This window comes from Equus quagga, chromosome 21 (assembly GCF_021613505.1).
Source record: "Equus quagga isolate Etosha38 chromosome 21, UCLA_HA_Equagga_1.0, whole genome shotgun sequence".
Taxonomy (NCBI): domain Eukaryota; kingdom Metazoa; phylum Chordata; class Mammalia; order Perissodactyla; family Equidae; genus Equus; species Equus quagga.
The window spans coordinates 11,276,619-11,300,538 of record NC_060287.1 but is presented as its reverse complement, the minus strand read 5'-3'; the positions used below and the strand labels follow the sequence as shown (position 1 = coordinate 11,300,538).

General features: G+C 34.2%; 1 protein-coding gene across 5 annotated transcripts in view; it reads left to right on the top strand.

Moving 5' to 3' along the window:
• The window catches only part of ROBO2 (roundabout guidance receptor 2), a 567,226-nt gene that overhangs the window by 453,308 nt on the left and 89,998 nt on the right, over positions 1–23,920 (top strand). For all 5 annotated transcript variants that reach the window (XM_046648104.1, XM_046648103.1, XM_046648102.1 and 2 more), the window contains exons 8-12: positions 9,173–9,297; positions 13,730–13,901; positions 18,560–18,765; positions 22,975–23,056; positions 23,498–23,660. In XM_046648104.1, the coding sequence (XP_046504060.1) occupies positions 9,173–9,297; positions 13,730–13,901; positions 18,560–18,765; positions 22,975–23,056; positions 23,498–23,660 (748 nt within the window). The remainder of the gene's footprint in view (positions 1–9,172; positions 9,298–13,729; positions 13,902–18,559; positions 18,766–22,974; positions 23,057–23,497; positions 23,661–23,920) is intronic.

The following is a 23,920-nucleotide window of genomic DNA, read 5'->3' as shown; positions in this document are numbered from 1 at the left end:
CATGTTGAGTCTCAGAATGATTTCATTATAGTTACATGATTTCCTGTACTCACCTATAATTGAAATGAGATCTATTTTAGTAAACTGAAATATAATAAAATTTAAAATCCTCTATAAACATATCCAACTTAGTTACTTTATGAGTAAACTATTACCCTTATTGCAAGGTAGAAATATTTAATACCATTACAGGATTAAATTGGACTTGCTAAAGCCAGTAGAAAAATCCAGGTTGCCACCAACATAATCTTCAGTTTAACAGACCAACCTGGATTGCTAAAGGTGGCAATGAAGCCAGGTGAATGTTAGTGCATTGGTGTGGTCTGGGAAACTCATATCTCTAATATAATGCGCGCGTTTTCCCTCAATGAGGAACAACCTCCCACCCTTCTTTCCTTGCCTACTTAATCTCAAAGGAACAAATCAATCTCTTGCTCTCTCCTTTTCTCTCTCAATGCTTTCCTCAACTGTTGGAGACAGAGGGAGCCAAGTTACTCTCCTCGTAATGGTGGGACATCCTGTGTTACAATACGTTCATCATGTTGTATCATGCTTGATTGTTTTCATGTGAGTTTCCTCTAGTAGGTGGTGAGTTCCAGAGGACAGAGACCTTAGTACGCTTAGAACATAGCACAAAATAAAACCAGTAAATGTTTACTTAAAATAATTAAATAGTATTATGAGCTAAAGTGTCAACCAACGTCTGAATTCATTTCTAGCACAAACTTATTACTGTGGTGTTTTCCAATAATGTGTTGTCTTAAAAGAAAGTTAAGGCCAAGTACAAAACGGCTATGTGCGTATAGCTGTTTATTATACCACTGTTTTTATATGCTTGCCTATGACATCCAAAAATGCAAGGTATTTTGAACCAAATGACTTTACTCTTTTCAAAGGCATTCTATCCACTCTAGATAATCGTAGAATTATTTAATTTTGACATTTACATTGTTTATTTTCAGGGAGGAGCATATTATGTTTGACTATAAATTGAAGAAAATGGTTTTAACCACCATCACAAAATATATGCATACTTTTTTGTGTGTATGTCACTCTTATCATCAAAACTCAGTATCTTTGGCCTTCTTTAGAATTGCCTTCACCCTTCTATACATGTCAGTTTAGAAGGCCACTTCTTATTCAGAAAGTCACAATTCAGAAGGTCATACTATATAAAACATTTGACTAACTTCATGGCCTAATTTATTCATCAGAGTTTGAATAACTAGGAGTAACTTTTAGAGTTTTAGATATTACATGAGCCCTCAAAAATTAGTCTTCCCACAATCAATAAATTCCATAAGAGTGGTTAAAAAATGTAGGGAGCAATAGCTGCATAATTGCAATGCATATTTACTCATACAAGGATTGAATGCAGTTTGTACATGTGAGACTTCTCGTAGGTGGAGAGTAGAATACGAACTTTAAATAGATGAAGAATCTAAGGATTGTAATTTATTATAGTCATTCTATTCTCTTTGACCACTTACTTTCCTTTCCATATTTATGAAAGCAGTAAACCATTTGGTACTTTTACTTTTTCATTTTGACATTGAAAAAGCAGATATTAGATTATTGAAAGAAAATGTATACACATTGGTTTTTATCATGGAATAAGACTTTTTAATATTACCTAGAAGTAAGGTACTGGCTGAGAAAGAAAACATATCACTCATCTAGAAGAGTTATTGGCATGGACTCAGTAAGAAAATGGTTAATTGGAAAGGTAGATTATTTAGCAATTTGATCATTTGTACTCCTCAAAAATAGTGACAAATGAATAAAATATGATTAAATGGGCTTTATAAAAATGATCATTTTAAACCCTATATCCCTAAATTATGTTTTCCATTATAAATGCATTTCTCCCTCTAAGATGAATTATGTGTTAATAAGCTTCAAATCAAATATTTTATGACATTGTGCATTTCCAATATTATTAGCGGAAATTCTTTTGAAATCTAGTGAAGTGTTAAATAGTAAAAATTAAAGGGAATTAAATAAGTTGAAGAAACAATAATTTATCAGTTATAAGCCAATCTATTCTGATTATAAACTGAGTGAACATTCATCTCTTACTCCTGTTCTATATTGCATTTTAATGAAGTGACTTCTTATTATCTGTTTCTTGTTGGTGATGGTAAACTTATTAACTAACTTTTTGCAGGAACTTCTAGAGTTGGTTGTTCCACATGCCTATATTTTTCTACATTATTTTTGTTCACTCTGGGATGATAGCTACTCATTTATAGTCTTTGGGTCATAAAATTTGGGGTAGGGGGCATTCTCTACAGAGGGACATATCAGAATCAGTTAGGAGATTTTCTCAAACAGCATGTTTTCTTTGATGTCCCTCCACCCAAATTACTACAATAATGTGTCACTATCACTGATGGAAATATGTCTTATCCTTCAGGTAGGATGAGATGGGAAAAACACTGAGTATTTGTTTTTGATCAAGAATTATTATTATTATTTTTTAATTTTCTATTCCAACACATTCATTTAGTGTTCACTATTTGGGGTTTTTCCAGGCCAAATAAAGACACTATTTCAATGAATATTGGTACACAGCACCCCACACCAATAAGAGCTTACAAGTGAATTGAGGAAGCAAGACACATAGGCAGGGGAAAAAGTAGAGAAATAGGGAATGTAAGCAAAGACAAGTACCTTAAATTGGAAGGAACACAAGAAAAGAACAAGATTGGAGTGTGTTCAGGTTAATCATTGTTGACAAGGTGGATCAAAGGATAATAGATATCAAGAGGGGTTAACCCTAAGAACAAGCAAATACGTATGTGAGTGATTGGAAGTAGGCTGGTCTGCTGAAATGCTGGAGCTAGTTTGGGCCAGTTGATTGAAGCCAAAATGCTACACTGAGGAGAATAATACACAAGCATTGCAATGACAAGCAATAGAAAAAGCACTGTCGATTTTTGATAAAGAATGACTTGAAATAAGTATACTAAGTATACTTAAGAAAGGTTGTATTTATAGGTAGCACAGAAAGAGAAAGATCATAGGCTTATGCTACTTTAATAATAAAGCAATTATTCAGGAAAAACATAAAATTATGATTTTACGAACATTATGCCATGTTGAAAATTATACTATATGATTCTTACCCTTCTGTTTAAGACTAGACATAACAAATTCTCAATTAATCAAGTCATGGTTTGAAGTGAACCAAATTAACCTAGCAGCTCATTGTTTAAGAGGTCCAACTATGGCATCAGATGGGCCTGAAGTCAAATCTGTTCTCCAATCTATTGTTTTAATCTTTAAAAACCTGTGTACTCTTAATAAGATTCAGTTTACTGGTCTTTACATCAGAAAGGTAGTAGTTACGAAAAAGGGCTCTTTGAATATTAAATGAGATAATGCTTGTGGATGGTTTAACACAGTCCCTGGCACTTAATAAACACTCAGTTAATGTTAATTATTGTTATTGTGTTAAGCAGTTTGTGACTCAGCAAATCTTTACCACAAGCAAATGATGGAAGAGTGTGCTTTTCAAATATGCATATAAAATATATTAGAATTTAACAAGCAAAAAATATTAAATAGCAAAAAAAATTATTTTCTACTTGAGTTTAAGATACAAAGTTCAAAATGTTTATTATGACAGAATAGGAAACTTATTCACTCAGGCACAAAATTATACCTGAAGAGAAAGAGCTGCTGAGTGGGCTAGTAAGCACCGTGTCACACGTGAATGTATGCAGCTGCTGCATGAATATCTCCATGATCGTGCCTGCCATGGAAAGTCAGATTTTCCTGTAGAAACAACTCTGAACATGATGTGATTAACCTTTAGGGTCCCCCATCCCCTCATCTCCAAGCCTACCTCATGCATGGCCTACGCCCGCTACTCCTGTTCAGCCATCTGATTTCCCTATTACCACTCGCTCTCACCAACGGGCATTAGCATAACAGAGCTGTAGCGTGACTTTGATTGAAGCCAGCTTGGGCTGAATGCAGTATCAAAGCACAATTTAGCAGAAATCAAATCTAATTTACTGTGCATTGTATTTAAATTCTCAAAAACACAGTTTCAAGTGAATAGTACCAAACCTCTAATCTTAATTGACCTTTTAAATTTGGGTCTACTTCCCTGGAAATCACACCACATACTTTTCTGATAGAGATATTGTGTTTGTTTGTTTGTTTGGTGAGGAAGATTGTCACTGAGCTAACATCTGTGGCCAGTCTTCCTCTATTTTGTATGTGGGATGCCTCCACAATGTGGCTTGATGAGCCGTGTGTGGGCCCATGCCCGGGATCCGAAGTCATGAACCCTAGGCCACTAGGAGCACGGAGCACGTGAACTTAACCACTTTGCCACCAGACAGGCCCCTAGAGCTATTGTTTTTAACTTTTGTTGATTGAACACTGAACTGTGCCACTCTGTGTTTTTCATCTCTTTTCTTGCTATAGCTGAAGCAATAAGGTATAATCACTTAAAAGATTAAGCAAGTAGGTTATTACATCATGGTTACAAAAGATTTGTCTAATGCTCTTGGGTTTTAGTGAGGATATAAATATGTATTTTATAGTCTTCTGTCTTAGAAATATATAAGAAAATTGCCATTTCTATAACTAGCATATTCTTTTGGAGTTTATAACACAATCTCTTTAATTCACATTGGGTTTAAATGTGTGTTTTGAATTGTCATCTTGAGGACCTAATGGTGTTTTTTTATATTTAATGAGAGCCATCACAGAAAATCAGTTTTACATATAGCAGACATTGTGCTATTGTGCTGTGTTGATAAAATGCCACCTCTCTCGTACACCCTCCCATTGGTGCCATCAACCAAGTACTGTCTTTTCAAACCATTTTTGCTGCCACCTGGCAGAAATTCTGAAACTGTGACGTGTTATCAGAAGAATTACTGATGAAGTTTTTCATTTCAAAACCTCAAAATAAATTCCTTTGGCCGATATCCCTTCGCAGAAGATTGCAGTATAGATCTTGGGCAGAGAAAGAGAGTCTGCAAAAGTGAAATTGATGGATACAATTCGTTTTGGTGGTCCACCTTCACGTGCCAATAGGAAAAGGATGTATATTTTCAAAGACTTGAATACTCTTTAAAGGTTTTGCTTTGTTAAATACTTTAAAATGTTTAGTTGTTTTTTAATTTAAAAAATGATAAGGTGATTCCAGTTCCAGTGGGATTAGTGTGGCTTAAATTCTGGTGACAAGAAACTATTTGGTACATTAGAAATACAGTGTATTTATAATAACCTAGAATAAAAGTACAATGTAAATAAACCTCACATGGAAGGATATTTCATTGCATGAATAACAGAAATGCTGATAGCTTTTTCGTTGGTGGGCTTTAAAAAATCAGTATTAGGTAAAAACTCAAGAAATTTTGATTGCTTGGTCTTTTTAGATTATATCATCAGTGGTCAATATTACATCATGATATTGCAAAATTTCTTTGTCCTTTAAAAGTTCCAAAGAAATGCTCTCTTTAGGTGCTACTGTGAATAGAAATTCTCAACCGGATTTTCTGCCCTAAATTACTATGATTTTCCAACCTCGCATCTGCCCTTTCTCTTTCAAAAACAGCATTCTTTCTAAAACACAAATCTTATTATACCTTTCTTGCATAAATGTCTTTGAACAGATCTGCATACTTTTCAGGGCAAAATTTAAGTTCCTTTAGCAAAAATTATTTGGCCCTACCTACATCACTTTCGCATCCCTAAGTTTATTCTTGAAATCATTTACACTCCCTTAACACATTCAGATCATAGGTCTTTGCCTTTTGTCGGCTTCTTTCCATCCCAAGTGGCCTGACTTCTCTTCATCTAGTGCGCTCTTACTTGTGCTTCAAAACACGACTCCAGTGTAGCCATCCCCTGGCATCTTCCCTCATCGCCTGGTCCAGTTTGCGGCTCTTTCAGGCTTTCTCCCTCAATGCTCTCTGCATTTTTCTATTATTATTCAAATCAGACTCTGCTGTTTTTGTTTTTATTTATTCACTTACTTAGAAGTCTCTGCTATAGGCCAAATGAACAATTTTTTATTTGGCTTTCCATCCCCTGTACCAAACAGAATGTCTCATCATTTGTAGTCAATCAATACATTTTGAATGAATAAATGGATGAATCATATCTTTTCAGGAAAGTGGATGGATAGATGTGGTCATTTGCTAGTCCTTATCTTGGGGTCTGTGTTTTAGCAGCTGTGTTAAAATTGCAAGATCTGGATTCCAGAAGCATTTTGCAAAATCACTCATCTACTAAAAAGTTTTTGAAAGCTTGAAAAATCAAATTCAAGGAAGTCTGTAGTTGTATTTAAACTACAGATGATTTTTACTGAAATAGATAAATAGACAGATGCAGAGTAAGCATAATATACTTAAAAATATACAGTATGTCTTCATTGCTTTCACTTCATCTTTCATTTGATTATTTCAATCATATATTCTCCATTACATTTTGAAAATTATATAAATGAGGACCTTATAGTGCATATGGGGCTCTAAGGTTTTACTAACTAGTTATGTGAGCCAATTTAAATTTTTCTGGTCAAAAGAAGTACAAATGAACTAATAAGCTGAATACATGAGTTTTATCAAAGACTGGTAACTGATTTTGACTAAATTGACTTTTTATTTTTGATAATGAGATACAAGCTAAGTTACTCAGTACTTCTTGCTTAGTGTCCATATTGGCACTAAAGCTTTCTTTTATAGGGTTACCAACAAGTAAAGAACTATACATGGATTTTTAAGTTCTTCTTAATATATATATATATATATTTTTGGATATTACAGACAATAGAGACCATCTTAAGTCTTTGTGGTGTAAATATCTGATGATTTCACATCTCTACTAAAAAGTGGTTACTGCATTGTTTTAAGAGGTGTTCATAAAGTAATTTTGTAACGTTGATTTAAACTATCATTCTTATTAGAAAGCATAGAACAAAAATCAATATATCTACTGATTCTGTGGAATTGAGAAGAAATAACAAGAGCATTGTAAGAAGCAAGCAATCTCCTGAAAATACAAGGCAACATAAACCACATTCTGTTCAAATAGATCCATAAATCTGGATTCTCCATTCTGTTATACTGAGTCTTCTGTTATCTATAGTTATAGAAGAAAATTTCCCTTAGTAGATTTATTCTGTCTGTCTCTGGAGTATGTGTTCAATGTGTTGAATTAGGAGGCAGTTTAATAGAACGGCGAAAAAGAAGTCACTACAAATCTCAGTGAAGCTTTTGAAAAAATGCTGCCGCTGTTTCTAGGCGAGCATTCTTGTGAGAATGAGTAACTGGCTGTACGTCTGCGGCTATCCTACATTTACTCCGTTCTTGGACCTGCACATATGTACTCCTGTAGGACAGAAAGAATTCTGAGTAAAGGCCTTTACTGAATGTCACTTATTGTTAGAATTCTTTAGAATTCAAATTTTAGGATTGTTGCCATGTACACCAGGTTCTAAAAATTAAAGTTGATTTTAAAGTTTTTTCTTGGTCTTAAGTTTTCTAGCATAAACAATGAGTTAAAGTGGAAACAGATGATTAGAAAAGTCACGGAATAAACATGCTGTTCTCTCTTCAACAGGAGTGGATTTTGGTATGAAGAAGATGTCCCTGTGAAAACTTCAGTTATTCTGTCTTTCTGTCTACCGTCTTTCATTTTCTTCTTTCTCTTTACAGTTGGTCCCCAATTTAAATCTGAGCTTTCTTAGGATTGTTATTCCCATCCTTTTCTTTTCTTTTCTATTGGGGTTGCTTGTCTCAGGTCTCGTTATCTTCGCCTACGCCATTTTACTAGTCTTCCAACAAGGCTCTCCACTTTATTGACTAGTCTTCCTCCTCCACAATCTATATTTAGTAGAAGGTTAAAGTTTTCCAAAATTTTTCTTTGCATCTATCACTCCTCAGCTTACAAAGAGTCAAAATAAAATCCTCACTTTGTCTTCTTAGGACTTTCTTAGGCCGGGTCCAAATCTATCTTTTGTAGCCAATGATGTTTACACAATGGGGAACTTCCATTCCTGCAAGATTACACACTCTATACTAGATGTGTTCTTGCTCCTTGACTTTGCTCAGTAAGTTCCTTCCTTCAAATATGTTCATTTCTCCACTTATCTAAATGCCACCCTTTCCTCAAAGCCCCATAATGTTTACTTCCTGCAAAAAGCCTTTCTTCACAGCTACCATAACACAAAGGGATCCCTCTCTCCTGAAGTCCTATCACACTGACTATATGTACTATAACTTAAGTGCTCCTCCGCTGTGCTCTGAAAGTACCTCTATCACTGGATTTAACCGCAATCTCAGATAATTGTTGTTTTAGTTTTTCTGTTGTCGTTGTCGTCATCATCATCTTGTTTTGTATTTTTCATTAGACTGTGAGTTCATTGATGGCTGCATGATAGATGCTTTTTATCTGAGTATCTTTAGTGCCCAATAGGGAGCTAAAGATGTGTATCAGTAGTGCCCGCAGTGCCCAGTAGGGAACTAAAAACTTTATGTTCCAATAGGGGAACATAGTAATTGTCTGGCTGATGCTTATTTATCTAAATGAAATGAATTAAATAGAATCAACCACTTCATACATTTCTTTATGTTGTTAGTTATTTTTGTATGTAATTCCCATTTCTTCAATTCTTAGATGTCTTCAAAACTTCAACTCTCCCATTCTAGAATATTAGCACTTTGAGAATAAGGATCATATTTTATGCCTTCTGGTCCCCCTGCACCTACTACACTGTCCTGCAAGTATTACCAGAACAATCAATGTTTGTCAATAGATTGATTTGACAGGAAGGAGATGTTTGAGTAGTGGAGTGAATCTTTTCTGGCTTCATTGAAAACACAAAACCAAGTAGGGAAGCCATGCTTTTTCTTAAAAATGTTACAGTATCATTACAAATCTATTTTCCTATGCAAGTATATGGTCTAAGGGATTACAATGTACAACATTTAAAATGTGTGGACTAAGTTTACTTCTTTCCTCACTGTTTGATAGACTGCTCTTTCCTTTCCCCATTGTGTTTTGAAAATTGCTTAAAAATAAATCAAAACCTGTAGCCTCTGTCTGGCACTGAGCAATCTACCTAGTACCAGATTTTCCCTCTGATATCTTTTTCTTTGTCAATGGTTTGTATTTACACGCTTTCTTTCCTTTTAAATTATAGCTCCTCCACAGTTTGTGGTTAGGCCAAGAGATCAGATTGTTGCTCAAGGTCGAACAGTGACATTTCCCTGTGAAACGAAAGGAAACCCACAGCCAGCTGTTTTTTGGCAAAAAGAAGGCAGCCAGGTGAGTGTGAGCCTTGACTGCTTTTCTGAAATCTCTGAAATCCCGTCTCTGCTGCTCCTCAAAATTTGCCTTGCCTTCTTCTTATCAGTGTTGAATTTATTTTATTTCTAAAAGACACCAATTAATTCTAAAATAAGTGCAAGTCAGATGTTCTAATGTAACGTCCTTTGTTTTCTAGTGTTAATTTTCTAAAATTATCTATCTTACATAGAACAGATATAATGCAGTGTAACTAAATTATCTTAAAAAGTCTACCCAAAACCTCTGTAGCTATTTAAAATCTCTGAATGGAAAGGTTCTTTTGCTTTCTTGCATTGAGCTACGTTGGGATGATTAAGTGAGTTAGTACATATGAAACACTTAGAACATCCTGCAAACCAGTCAAAAATATTGCCATTATTAATCAGCCTAGAAATTCCTTTTCATAGATAGATAGCACAAATACCTTTTCTTTATCATTAAGTTAAGCATACTTCCATTTAAGAGTGGGAGAAATGTTTTCTTCCATCATCCCTTCTGGATTTCTTCATAGCAGAGTTAGAAAGGAAATAATACATTATATACCAGAAGGAACACAATACTTGTGTGTTCTTTGCTGAGCCCTGGTTTGTCCTCTCAGAGCCCTCTCTGGGCAGCCTGGCCTCTCAGATTCTCTGCTAAATGTCAATTGGATACAACACTTTTCTCATTTTGGACTTGGTCCAAACTTGGACAAGCACTTAGCCTCTAGGTTCTGAGGCAATGAGTGGAATTTCCAGCTTAAGCCAGATCAGAAATTGTGTTCTTTGTCTAAAAATGTATCTGTGCATTCCTAAGAGACCTAGAGATATTTTGTTATAGACTTTCCAGCACCATCCCCAAGGAGACATATAGCTCTCAGGAAGGGACCTACTGGCGCTCCTTCTCAGCACCCTCTGTTGGTAATCCAAATTCTGGAATAATTTCCTGGATAATGGAAACCATGATTAGAAGTCTCAGAAAATCTAAAAACTTTGCCAGAGATGGGAAGTGTTTTAGACTATATTAAGAGAACTGTTGATCAGAACTCATGTATGACTATCTGGGTAAATTGGCCTCAGGAAGTCGCCCTCAGCCATCGTCTTTAATTGTTGTGGGTTCCTATATATTCCTGTACCACCACAAGCTAGAAGTTGTAACAACTCAATATGGATGGGCAAATTGTCTCTCTTCCTTTTCTCAACGCTCCATGTTGGATTCACCTCCCCTCTGATTTGTGGAATGTTAGAGTAGTGGTGGGAAGATAAAGTGAAGCAATGATCACTGCCTTACCCACATCAGAATTGCTCCAGGCTCTAAGTCCCATCTTTTTTATCAGTTAATAGTTATAAAACAAAACCTCTCCAACTCTAAAGTGAGTGTAAAGCAAAATGACCTGGTTATAACACATGTGCACACATAAACATACCCTGGAAAAGGAAAGAATTCTAAAGCCATTTTCCCTCCTTATGATTGTACAATCTTTGTAGCACTATTTAACTTTACTGGAGCTCATTTTCTTAATCTAAAACATGAGGATAACCCATTTTACTTCACATAAGTTATGAAGATTGCATGATTAAGTTAGTTTATCTGTAAAAGACCTTTACACATTATGAAGGTCAACAAGATTTTAGAAATACGGAAAATGCAGAATGCACCTGCCTCCGCCTGTGTCCTGGCTGAAGGGGCAAGTTCACGGTGCTGCTCAGGCCAGGGCTGCCAGGGCCTGAAGTCTCCCTCTGTCTGGACACTAGTGCCCAGCACTGAGGAGGAGCTCAGCACCACTCTGGTCACCTCTGCCCCAGACCCACACAATGCCTGAGAAGGCGGGGATAGGTGAACGCCAGAGAGCCCCGGAAGCTCTGTGAGATTCTTCCTCTTGCCTGTAGCTCCTTCCCTCCACCCACCTGGGGGCTGTGGAGACCATCAAAGTTACTCCCTCAAGCCACTGATAGTAAATATAATGATGGAAATATTTATTTATAAATAATCTAAATATAATGATGTAAAGCAATTTGATTGTTGAAAATTTACACTTTAAATCCATGTATTGAGTCAAATCCCATTATAACATCTTGTTATTATATAGATACAGCTCTATCATGTGTAAATCACGTGCCCTAAAATAGCTCCAGATTGATGTAAGAAACTGCATAAAATGTATATGAGTCCTGTAGCCCAATAAACATGATATTTAAATATACTGCATTGTGTTTTAATGGTTTTTAAAGAAGTAATGACCAAATAGCATTAAAGTATTTTTTTTTCCTGTTATTTGACAAAGTGGCATGTAATTCCAGAGATATTGATCTCTGGAAAAAAATTTCCAGTTAGGTAATTTGATTTGATTATAATCTTAGGCCTGGTTTTCTTTACTTCACCCATCTCCCTCAAATCAGAGAGAAAAAAAGAAAGAGGGGGACAGAAACTGTGAATAAGAACAAAAGAGAAATGTTTAAGCAAACTGTAAATTTTCCTATCATGAGTTGTGATATTAGGAAAAATATATTGGTCTTACTGTCTGCAGTATCCAATTTTTACAGTGATCTATGACTATCCATCAGTAAAGAGAGAGTTAAGAGCATGGATTTAATGGTCCATATTCCTCAATATGTGCTGATAATGCCAATTAGCACTAATAGGATACCCAGGCACTTGAAGGCAAGAAGAGCTCTGTAGAATTCCTGGTTTTTGCTTGTAATCCATTTTCTTTTGCCTATGTCATACAAGCAGGGAATAAAGATGATGAGTTAACCTCAATCATATGCCATTTTCCATGTCAACGAATCATTCAGAAGGTGGACTGATACTACATTGTAGAGGAAGAGATCCCAGAGAGAGTTAAGCCCATCTGATGTATTAGTGCTATGTAAATTAGTATTCTAATGGCTAATTGTAGGAAAGTGCACACTTTGAGTTATTGTATCATTTTCAACTTGCTTTAAAATTTAGACCCTTCTCTTTAGATAGTTTATTTCAGTAATATATTTAGCTTCCACAGGAGAATTAGTTTGTTCTCAAATTATGTTTTGTATGTATGAAAATGTCTAGCCTTATATAGGAATACAAATTTCACAGGAGGCCAATAGCATTTTGAAATTATATTCCTGACATGCTAGCAAACATGACTTCTTTTAGAAAGAGTTTAATAACATGGTAATGTTTATGTAAAGTGGGCTCATAGTGTCACACTTGAATCTAATAAAGTGGACATCCATCATGTTGCAATAAAGAGAAGAGCTTCTAATTAAAGTAGGACATCATTGGCAGGATTAAAGTCATTTAGCGTAATTGAAAAGTGTTAATACCCTATTTTATCCTCTTCCATTGGTATTACTTCAAGGGTAAAAACATTTTAAGGTGAAAATGTGTCTTATGCCTTTAATTGAATGTTATTACCTCCTGATTGTAACGTATTGAAGCTGTTTAATTACAAACCTGGAAAATTAATTACTATATCGAGAAACAGATCCCAGAGGGTTATAATGTTCTTTTTTTGTAAGTAAATACAACATAAAAATTGATATGTCCTTATTTATAAGCCAACTTGGAAACATATCTCAATATGATTTATTATACCCAAATGTTTTTCTTATTTGAACAACAGCAAAGCAACATAGGTCATCCAAATTAATATTACAGCCCTCCTATAAGAATTTTCAAAATTTTGTGATTAGGCTGCTTGTATTTAATATGAGATATATAGTAAACTTAAGTAATTTTTATTAAAAAAGGGAATATTATGAAATTCTTTATGATTACATGCACACTTCAGAAACATTCTGCATCTTCTTTTTTATTTCCATTGATTTGCTAATCTTGCTTAGACAGCAGGATTTATACATGGCTCCTTTAAAAGCTGCTACAACCTGCAGAAACCTTACAGCAGGAGTAGATTGGGCTGTGTCTGTGTCAGTCTCAGTCACACACTTCTGAACACCTTTAGGAGAAGTTCAGTTAATTACGTTCAAGTATTCAAAATGATCAGCAGAAAGTGTATTTTGCAATCTTTAGTAATGCTCAGTTTATATAACACATACATAATGATACATTCTCACCGTGTCTTATGAGTTGAGTCAGAGAAACATTATTATGCCCATCTTACAGATGAGGAAACCTTGTTCTAAAGATACTTAGTAACTAGCAGAAAGTCAGGGAGAGAGTGAGTGGTTAAGATAAAGACCCAGATTTTTTAGACAATTGCTCCTTCAACTAGAGCATGCTCGCTTCTTAGAGCTTATTATTTCTCATGATTTGGAAAAAGTTTCCCACTGAAACTCGTTGTGTGGCATATAACCATTTCAACACTGTATTTTTTTAAGTCTGTGTATGTTTTTTATCCAACTTTATTCCCATAATTCCAATAGCTGTTGTTATTATTTTCCTTTTGAGTGGGAAAAGAATATTGATGAGATTGTGTTTGCTTCCGCAGAACCTGCTTTTCCCAAACCAACCCCAGCAGCCCAACAGTAGATGTTCTGTGTCGCCAACTGGAGACCTCACAATCACCAACATTCAGCGTTCAGACGCCGGTTACTATATCTGCCAGGCCCTAACTGTGGCTGGAAGCATTTTAGCAAAAGCCCAACTGGAAGTTACTGATGGTGCGATATTATTAGATTTGTCTTATGAAAATAATGATTTTTATCTCAAGATCCACATTTACCATGTGAAATTTTCTAATTCGTTAAGTCATTTAAATTAATGCTTGTCTTTAACTTTGAATCTAGGTAAAACATTTTTAAAATAATTTGTGATTTAATACCACTTATTTTCCCAAAGAAGAACATCCAAGACAATCTATTTTATTCTTAAAAATATAATGATGCATTATTTAAAGAAATGACATCACACTCAACAGTCATCTGTATATTTTTATGTAGCCTTATGCTGACATGATTGCTTCTAATGGATATTAAAAATTTTATTTTACTAGAAGAGAAAGAGAGATCATCTTTAACATTATCAGTGGAAACAGAGATGAGTTTTTACTTAGCTAATCACATTATGACATCCTATGACTTTTTAATTATACATTCACTAAGTTAAAGTCATTAAATACCTTCCAAACTACTGATGGATGCTAAAATTATTGTTTTTTATTTGCACGTATGTAGTGCGACTGTTAATTGGAGCATCTACATTCATAGTGAAAGCTGAAAAAGCTGTAGAGCTGTTCATAATCTGATTTTTTTCCAAGACCTGATTTGTCACAATTGACAGGTAGGGAGTTTTAGATATTTTGTGAACCTCTGAGCATGAATTTAAGCCTTATTCTTTGATGTCTTAAACTAAAAATCCTCTCTTGCTCTCCTATGTTTGTGAGGTTTGTGGGGTTCCCCACCCCCAGTGCTGGCTTCTGAAATATAAGAGCTTTGGTCTGTGACCTCTCTGATTCTCTTCTTTTCTCTGCTGGTGAAATTTGATGTGCTTTCATACAATTCAAATTTACATGTAGATTAAAAGGTCATTTAAAATTAATAGAAAGGCAATATTTTTTAATGTCTGTCCGTGGTATTGCCTGATTCAGCGCCATGTCAGGAATAGGAATAAATAGAAGAGACAAACATTGGCTTCGGGGACATTGAGTCGTTAATGGCCGCACCTGCTGATGCTGTGGAGATTTACTGCAATGGAACTGAAAGGAGAAGTCAGGTTCAAGGGTAGCAGTGCTGAGAAATTCTTCCTTTAGATGGGCAAGATCTTTAATCCTTCATGTGTCCATTTCTTTAAAAGAAATAAAAGATAATTATTAATCTTTTTCAAGTTCTTATGTTTTCTACTATTGGCAAAAACTTTCCAGGTAGATATACTTGGAAAATAAGATATTCTGGCCCAAGCCCAAGTTTTATTCTATACTACTATGAAATGTTCCGAACATAATGCTTAAGAGCTTCACTGTAATCTAGTTGCTTATAGGATTTTACAAAAGACAGACTCTAAAATGTTTCTAAATGAAGAAGTTGTTATGGAAAAGGCAAACCATATTTGTAGAAAACAAAACTGATGAATCAGAAGAGCCAGTTGATATAACTGATACAGTTCATGAGACAGGTTAATATTCAGAATTATGTCTCGTGTAATGAAAAGGAAAAATTCGTTTTGAGAATTTACGTTAGTTGATGACATAATCTCACAAAATGGTGGTAATTCTAGCTTTGTCTCTCAGGGCAAAATTAACAGAGTGATAAGTTTAAGTCTGATGACTGAATTGGCTCTGAACATTTTGTTACAACTGACTTGAATATTAATTCCTACATTGATTTTTACTTAAGTAAGCAATCACAAAGTCAAGATTCTTTTGCAAGAACATTGAATGGGGTTATAGAGTTATTGATTTTTACAGTAAAGTAATCTACCTTCAAGGTGTAAACACACACACGTATTATTATTATAAATAACTGTCTGTAAATATTAACTTGCTACATTGGCTGACGACTTCTATTCATAGTTTTGAACTTTTCAGATTGGTTAAGCAATTTAACAATATGTGAGCCATCATTTTTATTTTAAACATATATTTTTTGGGGTGATCCAGGGCCAACTGAAATTCCACTGTAGAATGAAAACATATGTCATGTTCAGAGAGACAAGCAAAACATCTATAGCAATGTTTCTGTTGTTACATTTTTGCATTTAGACTCCTTTCCTGGAAATATTTTTAACTCAAGTGTTCATAGAAGTTGAGATTGCTAATGGTGACGAAAGGTGCTGTTGAGTGATAATTTACTGATTGTAGGTAGAGCTAAGATGCTTCAATATACTTGAATTTCAAAATATCCCTTTAAAAGACCTTCTCACTAATTCGTTGGCACTGTTCGTTTCTTTTCTTCTGCTCTTTTTTTCTCTCAGAAAATTAGAAAATTGTAATGAGATTTCTATGAGTAGAATCAATAGAATCTAAAATAACTGGAGAGAAGGAACATATTTATATCTTATATTGACAATAAATGTCACACCATGATCTTATATGAAGGTTTATTGGGGATTTATAATGCATAGTTAGAGAAAACTATGGAATTGTTCACAGATCACTGGAAATCCTAAATGTTCATTTAACCTTTGACTTTATTCTCATGGAAACCTGTGGTCATCTTTCACCCATAATATCCTTGAAACTGAAAATTCCTCTGGCCAGGAGATTTTCAATTATTTTATTGATCAAATTCATTTAAAAGACCATGAGCTACTCATTTGGGCAGTAAAAAAGAAAGAAAGAAACTAATTATATGTCTTTCGGCTATATCTAATAATTTCAGGGATATGAAAATAAAAGCAGGTTGTAAGAAGCTACCTGAATTCTCTCTATATATATTTGAAACAAAGAAGTAACGTTATTTAAAATTAAATAAATAGTTTCTACTCTGGTAATGCAGACCCATTTTTCTCACTCAACTTAAAAATTATTCATAATGTTTTGTGTTTGGCCCTCCATTTTTGACCCATGAAGAAAATAAATTCCATGAAGCTTTGAATTTGAATATCTATTTGCTCGATTACTGCCAGATGTGAGAATTAGCATAACATTGTACTTTCACATTCTCTGAAGATTATTTTATTTACTTCTCAAATGAAGAATTTGATCAAGAAAATCAGTGAAATAAAAGGTTCTAGTTTTTGTTTGTAAAGAATACACAAACAGTATTTTTTTCCTTAGGTTTTTATAAGGTTTTCTACATACACACACACATTTTAATATATATTTTGATGTATTCGGTTTAGGTTGATTGGATCCACTGTATCTTGATACGCAGAGTACTTACATCATAACTTCTATTTTAAATTAAAATTTGGCTTTCTCATGGTAGGATCTAAAAGGGCTACTTAATTTAATGATTTATTTTCCAAAACTCTGAACTCTAGTAATAAAGATGCAAATAGGTTGAGAAATAGATAATCATATAAACTGGTATTTATAGAAGATGGTAGACAAAGGAGATTAGAGCATTAATAGGCAAAATGACGTTTTTGATCATGTATGTTGCAATACAGGATGAACTTCTTGAGAAAAGACACCATTTCACTTCACAGTTGCTTAGCAATAAATCAAATCCACCATTCTTTTTTTCCTTTCTGTGGAAGTTTTATAGATATATATGTATAATATCATATATCTATACAATAAATTATTTATGCAATACAAATTATTTATACAATAAATATATGCATATATTTACATGTATGATATATATTATATATTATGCATATTGTATATATGTATGTATATATATATATAAAATACATATATATATATATACACACAATAAAAAGCGTATTTTGGATAATTAACCAAAATCTAAGCTAAGTTTATAAAACTTTCTCTTAAGAAAGCCTTACTTAGACCTGGTCATGTAAGTTTCATTATGAGGTGATCTTCTAATGACCTGTAAATGAAAGCTTGCCTCCAATCGACTCCATATTTTCATCACCCATTTAAATAATACTATACATTCTGATATACTTCCTAAATCATTGTGAAATACTTTAAAGGCGCTGAAAATACTACTATTAATCAATATTTGATGAAGAACACATGAACTAAAAGTTATGAAGTTATAGAGAATTTACCCAAATGAACACAGGAATTGATATATATAAACATTGATTTTGCATGAAAACCCGATTTTGTCATACTAGATGGTTTTTCTTTGCTTAGTTGCAAAGACAAATTAAATCATATTATCTAAATTATATTACTATAATCTAAAGCCCAGTCTCACAATTTTGGAAATGAATTATTTATAATCTTGTATTTTAACATAGCAAAAATATTATCTTTATAAATACAGCATGCAACTGGTGCTATGAAGGGTAAAATTATGTATTGTACATATATTTATAATAAAAACAAAACTGAAAATTTACTCCACCCATATGGTACTCCACAGGCTTTCTTATATATGCATATGAGATAAAATGGACATTTTATGAACAACTGTCATAAGCTCTCTGTATTTGCATTTTAATTTTAATATGATTAAGCCTTTCAATAATACTAGGCCTCTCTAATGTCATACTTTATCTCATAATCATCTTGATTATAGGTAATTCAGAATAAGTTATAAACAATAGTAGAGTCTCAGTATAGTATCTATAGATGTATGTATATCTATCTATATATAGATAATAGATATATGATGGATATAGAATATGCAGAATATAAGTAATATATATGACTTTTGGGCTTTAACCTTACTTTCAATATCAAGATGACTGAATTTCAGAGAAGTTAAAATTTCCTGAAAATATGTTTATCCTTTAGTTTTGACAGATAGACCTCCACCCATAATTCTACAAGGCCCAGCCAACCAAACGCTAGCAGTTGATGGTACAGCATTGCTGAAGTGTAAAGCTACTGGTGATCCTCTTCCTGTAATTAGCTGGTTAAAGGAGGGTTTTACTTTTCTGGGTAGAGATCCAAGAGCAACTATACAAGAACAAGGAACGTTGCAGATTAAGAATTTACGGGTAAGTAATATTGGACTTGTATTTGAATCTTCATCTCAAGATAAGTACTGCCCTAGAGAAAAACTGTTGTGAACTTAAATCTCACATCCCAGCATGATGCTGTACATAGACCGTGTTATTTCTTATTTTACAAGTAATGAATTGAGACTAGAGGGAAAGTCATTGTTTTTATGTTAATCATAAAAGTGTAACAGACCTAGATACTTTTTACTCCTTTATTGCAACCCATATATATGCAATCAATGAAACTAAAAATACATAAATAATAAATACATAAAGTTAATGATAGTGATGGAATATTTAAAATAATTTGAAAGTGACAAATCCTTCTGATTTACTCTCATGAACAAAGGAAGTTTGTAAGGAAATGTGGGTAAATTGGCTTGGCCAGTTATGTGGAAAAAAAAATAAAGAGATGAGACTGAATCCATAGTAAACAGGCCTGGCTATTTGGTGGAAAATCTTAAATTTTAGCTTAATTGCTGTGGCATTTAGATTTAAACTTGTGGGCAAGAACAAGCCGTTGCTGGTCTTTTAACAGAAGATAATATGATAGAGAATGACAATTCCTGCTGATTTAACAAGTTAGACATGCTTCTGAAGCAAATCAAAATAAATGTCTACTTCTGAATATCACATTAGCTATCTACTGCTATGTAACGATATTAGCAAACACTTAGAGGCTTAAGGCAACACATTTATTATCTCATAGTTTCTATGGGTTAGGAGCCTAGGCATGACTTAGCTGGGTCTTCTGCTACAGGGTCTCACAAAGCTGCAATCAGGTATCAAGGTTGTGGTCTCATCTAAAGATTGATTGGAAATAGATTTGTTTCCAAGCAACATGATTGTCAGTAGCATTCAGTTCCTTCTGGCTGTCAGACTGATGAACTCAACTCCTTGCTTGCTGTTGACTGAAGGCTGCCTTTAGTTCATCCCTTGCCATATGGATTTTCCCAACATGATTGCTTGCTTCCTCAAAGTCAAGGAAGAGAGTCCCCTAGCAAGACAGGCATTACAATCCTATGTAACATAATAATGAATATGACATCTGTCATTCTTGCCATATTCTATTGGCCAGAAGCGAGTCAACAGGTCCCATACACACTTAGAGTGAGGGATTACATGATGTATGAATACCAGAAGGATGCCTGCCCTCCACAAGTATATTCACTTCATTCAATCAAATATAGAGAGCCTCCCCTCCGTGTAGCAGGTACTGTGCTAAAGCTCAAGAGTTGTATATGTTATAGTCATCCTAAGATTGAGAATGAGAGCTACAACTAAGATAGATGATGTAATGGCACTTGAAGAAAGATTTATTGAAAATGATTTTGCAGAAGAACAATTAGTAGAATGTGGTATCTAGGGAGAAATTGGGAACCAAGATGAAGGAAAACTAGAAAACAAAAAAGATCTTGTTGAATTTTCCCATTCAGAAGGTAAAAGAGGTATATATAAAAATATTTTTATGACGCGTATTTTCAAATGATCACAATGTGTCTTCTTCTCTTACAATGGAAATATATTTACAATCACATGCTTATCTGTGATTTTTATCAGTGTATCATGCAGGTACATATACCAAACAGAAGAATGACTATTTTTGCATCATATGGACACACACAGAAACGCATAAATCTTTAACTTATAATAAAATTAATATGTATAATTTTTTTGTTTTAATTTTGAGACAGACATTAATTATTGCTCTAAGTAGGAAAAAAACTGTCAAATTCAGTTAAAAGAAAAATAAATTAGTATAGATTTTTAGCCCGTCTTTTTTATTGATTGTAAATTAATTGTTAACCTTCTTTGAACAAAATGGAGTTATTAAAAAATTAATGCCAACTCTCCTTGAGTAAACACTTTAAACTCCCTCTCTGGGCTAAAGGCAGACATGGGCCGTGGAGGTTAATGGATTTTCTCTGTACTGCTGAAGTAAAGGGTGTGCTTGAATAGGCAAGATCCCCAGTAGTGTTTGAAAGAAGCACTTAAAGGTGGGTGTTTGATGACGTCACACAAACTTGCAGGCTTCTGACAGGATTCTAAGCAGTCTCTCTGAGAGGCAAGCTCCTGGGAGCTTGTCTGCAGCCAACGACACAAGGAGAAGGTAGGTGATGGAGTGTGCCAGCACGTTAATCTCTTTTTAAGCACATGGTTAAGGCAAAAAGGAGAAGGATCAAAAAGGCATGAAGCACTCAGGATCAGAAAAGACATTATTTAAAGTTAAAGGAACAAAAATGAATGTGGTAGTGGTGATGGTGATACAAGAGTGACTTTTAGCAAGATGTTTAGGCTCTTGATATCACTTTTGATAAACTCTAAAATGAAAGAATTGTTCTTTTCCCGTAAGATGACCGTCTTTAAAGGGAGATGAATGTTTTACAGTACTTCACTTGTACGGTCAAGAGACGGTTTCTGTAGGTCATATTTCTTTGTGTCTCACTCTTTCTCTTTTGGTACTTAAGGCAGGGGGGAAAAATAGTGTGATGAACACTGCGTTCTCATAGTCCAGCTAATTGGTAATTGAATCTGTGTCTTCTGAGAAGTAGAATATTCCAATACTCATTAAAACATACCTACCACAGCTAATGTCAGACTTGTAGCTCCACACAATGACAAGGAGATGCAGTTAAGAAGCATTACCTCCATACTCGTCTTTTAGCATTTGCACATAATAACAAGTGCTACATTTTAGTTCAACAGCTATAATAAAATGCAAATTCTTTACTCTTTCACAGACCATATTCAAATGAACATCCCATTAAAATCCAACCTGGGCTCATTATATTTAGTTTGTGAGTGATGCTTCTTCAGTGCAAAGATTTCTAATGACTATAATGCGTGCACAGCCACATTTAAAAGAATGGCTTTTTCTACAATGGCTATCCCCCATCATCCCTTTGTATAATAGAAGACAATCGTACTGAGATAATATGGCAAAGAGTGACGTGCCACTGCAATTTGAAACTTAAGTTAAAATACATAATGACGTCTAAAATCAATTAAAATGGTGGAACGGCAGTAACATCCATGCACTAATGATTTACCCGAGAATCAATTGTGGAAGGTTGAGTCATCTATATACACTTGCAGTTTGAACCCAGCAGATATTATATTCCATGAACTCCCATATTTCATCAACAATTAAACTCATGTTCATCACAAAATCTTAATTCTGCATCTCCTGACTTGCCTTATTCTTTGGTCCTCGTTTCTCTTCCCCCCTCACTTTTCCTTTATCCCTAAACTAGTACAAGTGAATGTTGTTTGCAGAGTAAGCCCACAGGACTCAACCACAGAGAGGATTTTTGAGTTACATCTTTTATTGATTTGGGACTTTTCTCGAGATATAATCACAGAATCTTCTGCCTTTTACATTTGTAAAAGAGGACTTTTGATTACATTATCAACTATTTCTAGAAGTCTTTTGCTACTCAATGAATAGCTAAAACCTTGGAAATGGCAATTTAAAAGTATGCTTAAAAAAGAGTTATGTATTAGATTATTTCTCTGATTCCTTTCAGCTCTAAATTGCAATGATTCCATAAGCTTAGTTTGTCTGGTTTTTAATGATACAACTTTATTTCACTTGATGTTGCACTGCTACAATTTAAATACGAGTACTGATCTCTTTAAAGGGAAAGATTTAGTTTTCCTTCTTTTTTTTTTAATTTTTCTGTCTTCACTTTTCTCTTTGTTTTTAAAAGAATAGGAAGGATTGGCCCCTTATTACCTCAGTGTTTATTTACTCCTGGGTACATTTTATTCATTGAAATATAATTTATTGGAGACAGAGAGAACAGCTTTGCTGTACTGATCTCCGGAAGGTTATAGGATTCTGAAAAATCTTGTCCTGAGTTGTCCTTATCTAATTCTGACACAAGGAAGCCCAAACAAAAACTGGAGTTAAAAGATAAGATACTACTTTGGAGGCAAGAGAGATGGACAAACAGAGTTTATCAGAAAAATAACATTTAGTTGTGGAAATACAATAAAAAATCTTTGAGTCACTATTATGAAAAAAATAACATTATATGTTTATTTTAGTATTTTTTGTATATGTATGGTTGACTCTAATGTACAATTTACACAGCCAAATGATACATCACATTTTAAGAAATTATATATTGCCTTGTTGAGCCTGAGTAATTATTCTGCAAATTAATTAAAACAACTTACTTCTCTCTCTTCCTCGAATACTAGATTTCTGATACCGGCACTTATACTTGTGTTGCTACAAGTTCAAGTGGAGAGACTTCCTGGAGTGCTGTGCTGGGTGTCACAGGTGGGTTCGTTGTGAATTATCCTGACAGAAGAAATCTTGAGGCCATTTTAGTGATTAGCTCATTATCAAATTACAAGTTAAAGAGAGATCAAGATTTTAAATTCATTGAATATAGAAATGAAGTCTTATGCCATTTTTAACTCCTGCACCGCTTGGCACACAGCATTGCCTAGATGCCATTTGATACATTTGTCCTTGATAACCTTGTTATTTTATTTTCTCTCTCTAAAGAGCAAGCAATTCTAATGATCCTGTGTGAAAGTAAAGTTAACATTTAGTCACATGTAGGAAAAGCAAAGATTCACTTATATACTTCTGATTCATGAGGATGAATTGCTCGCTGTCTAGGTTAACATCTTTAATAGACTATTTTCCTTCTTTTAAGCATTGTTGTCAGCTTGTGCAATCAGGAATGAAGCCTTTTCTGTTTGTCCTCTATAGAATCTGGAGCAACGATCAGTAAAAATTATGATTTAAGTGACCTGCCGGGGCCACCATCCAAACCTCAGGTCACTGATGTTACTAAGAACAGTGTCACCTTGTCCTGGCAACCAGGTACCCCTGGAACCCTTCCAGCAAGTGCATATATCATTGAGGCTTTCAGGTATGCAACACTCTCTTTTTCGCCACTGGGTTTTTCCTTTAGCTCCTATGTCCTAAAATCTCACGTGAGCTGTCCCACTACTTTATTTTAAGGACATGTTCAATCAGTGTATTTGAAGAATTATCTTTTATATCTAACTTTATTCAATAATACACTTTAGGGTTTTTTTCACTTATACCTTAGTTATTAGATTAAATATTCATTAGTTTGTGACATAATCACTTAGCTCCTTTCTTTACCCTGAGTACTGTAAGGACCTA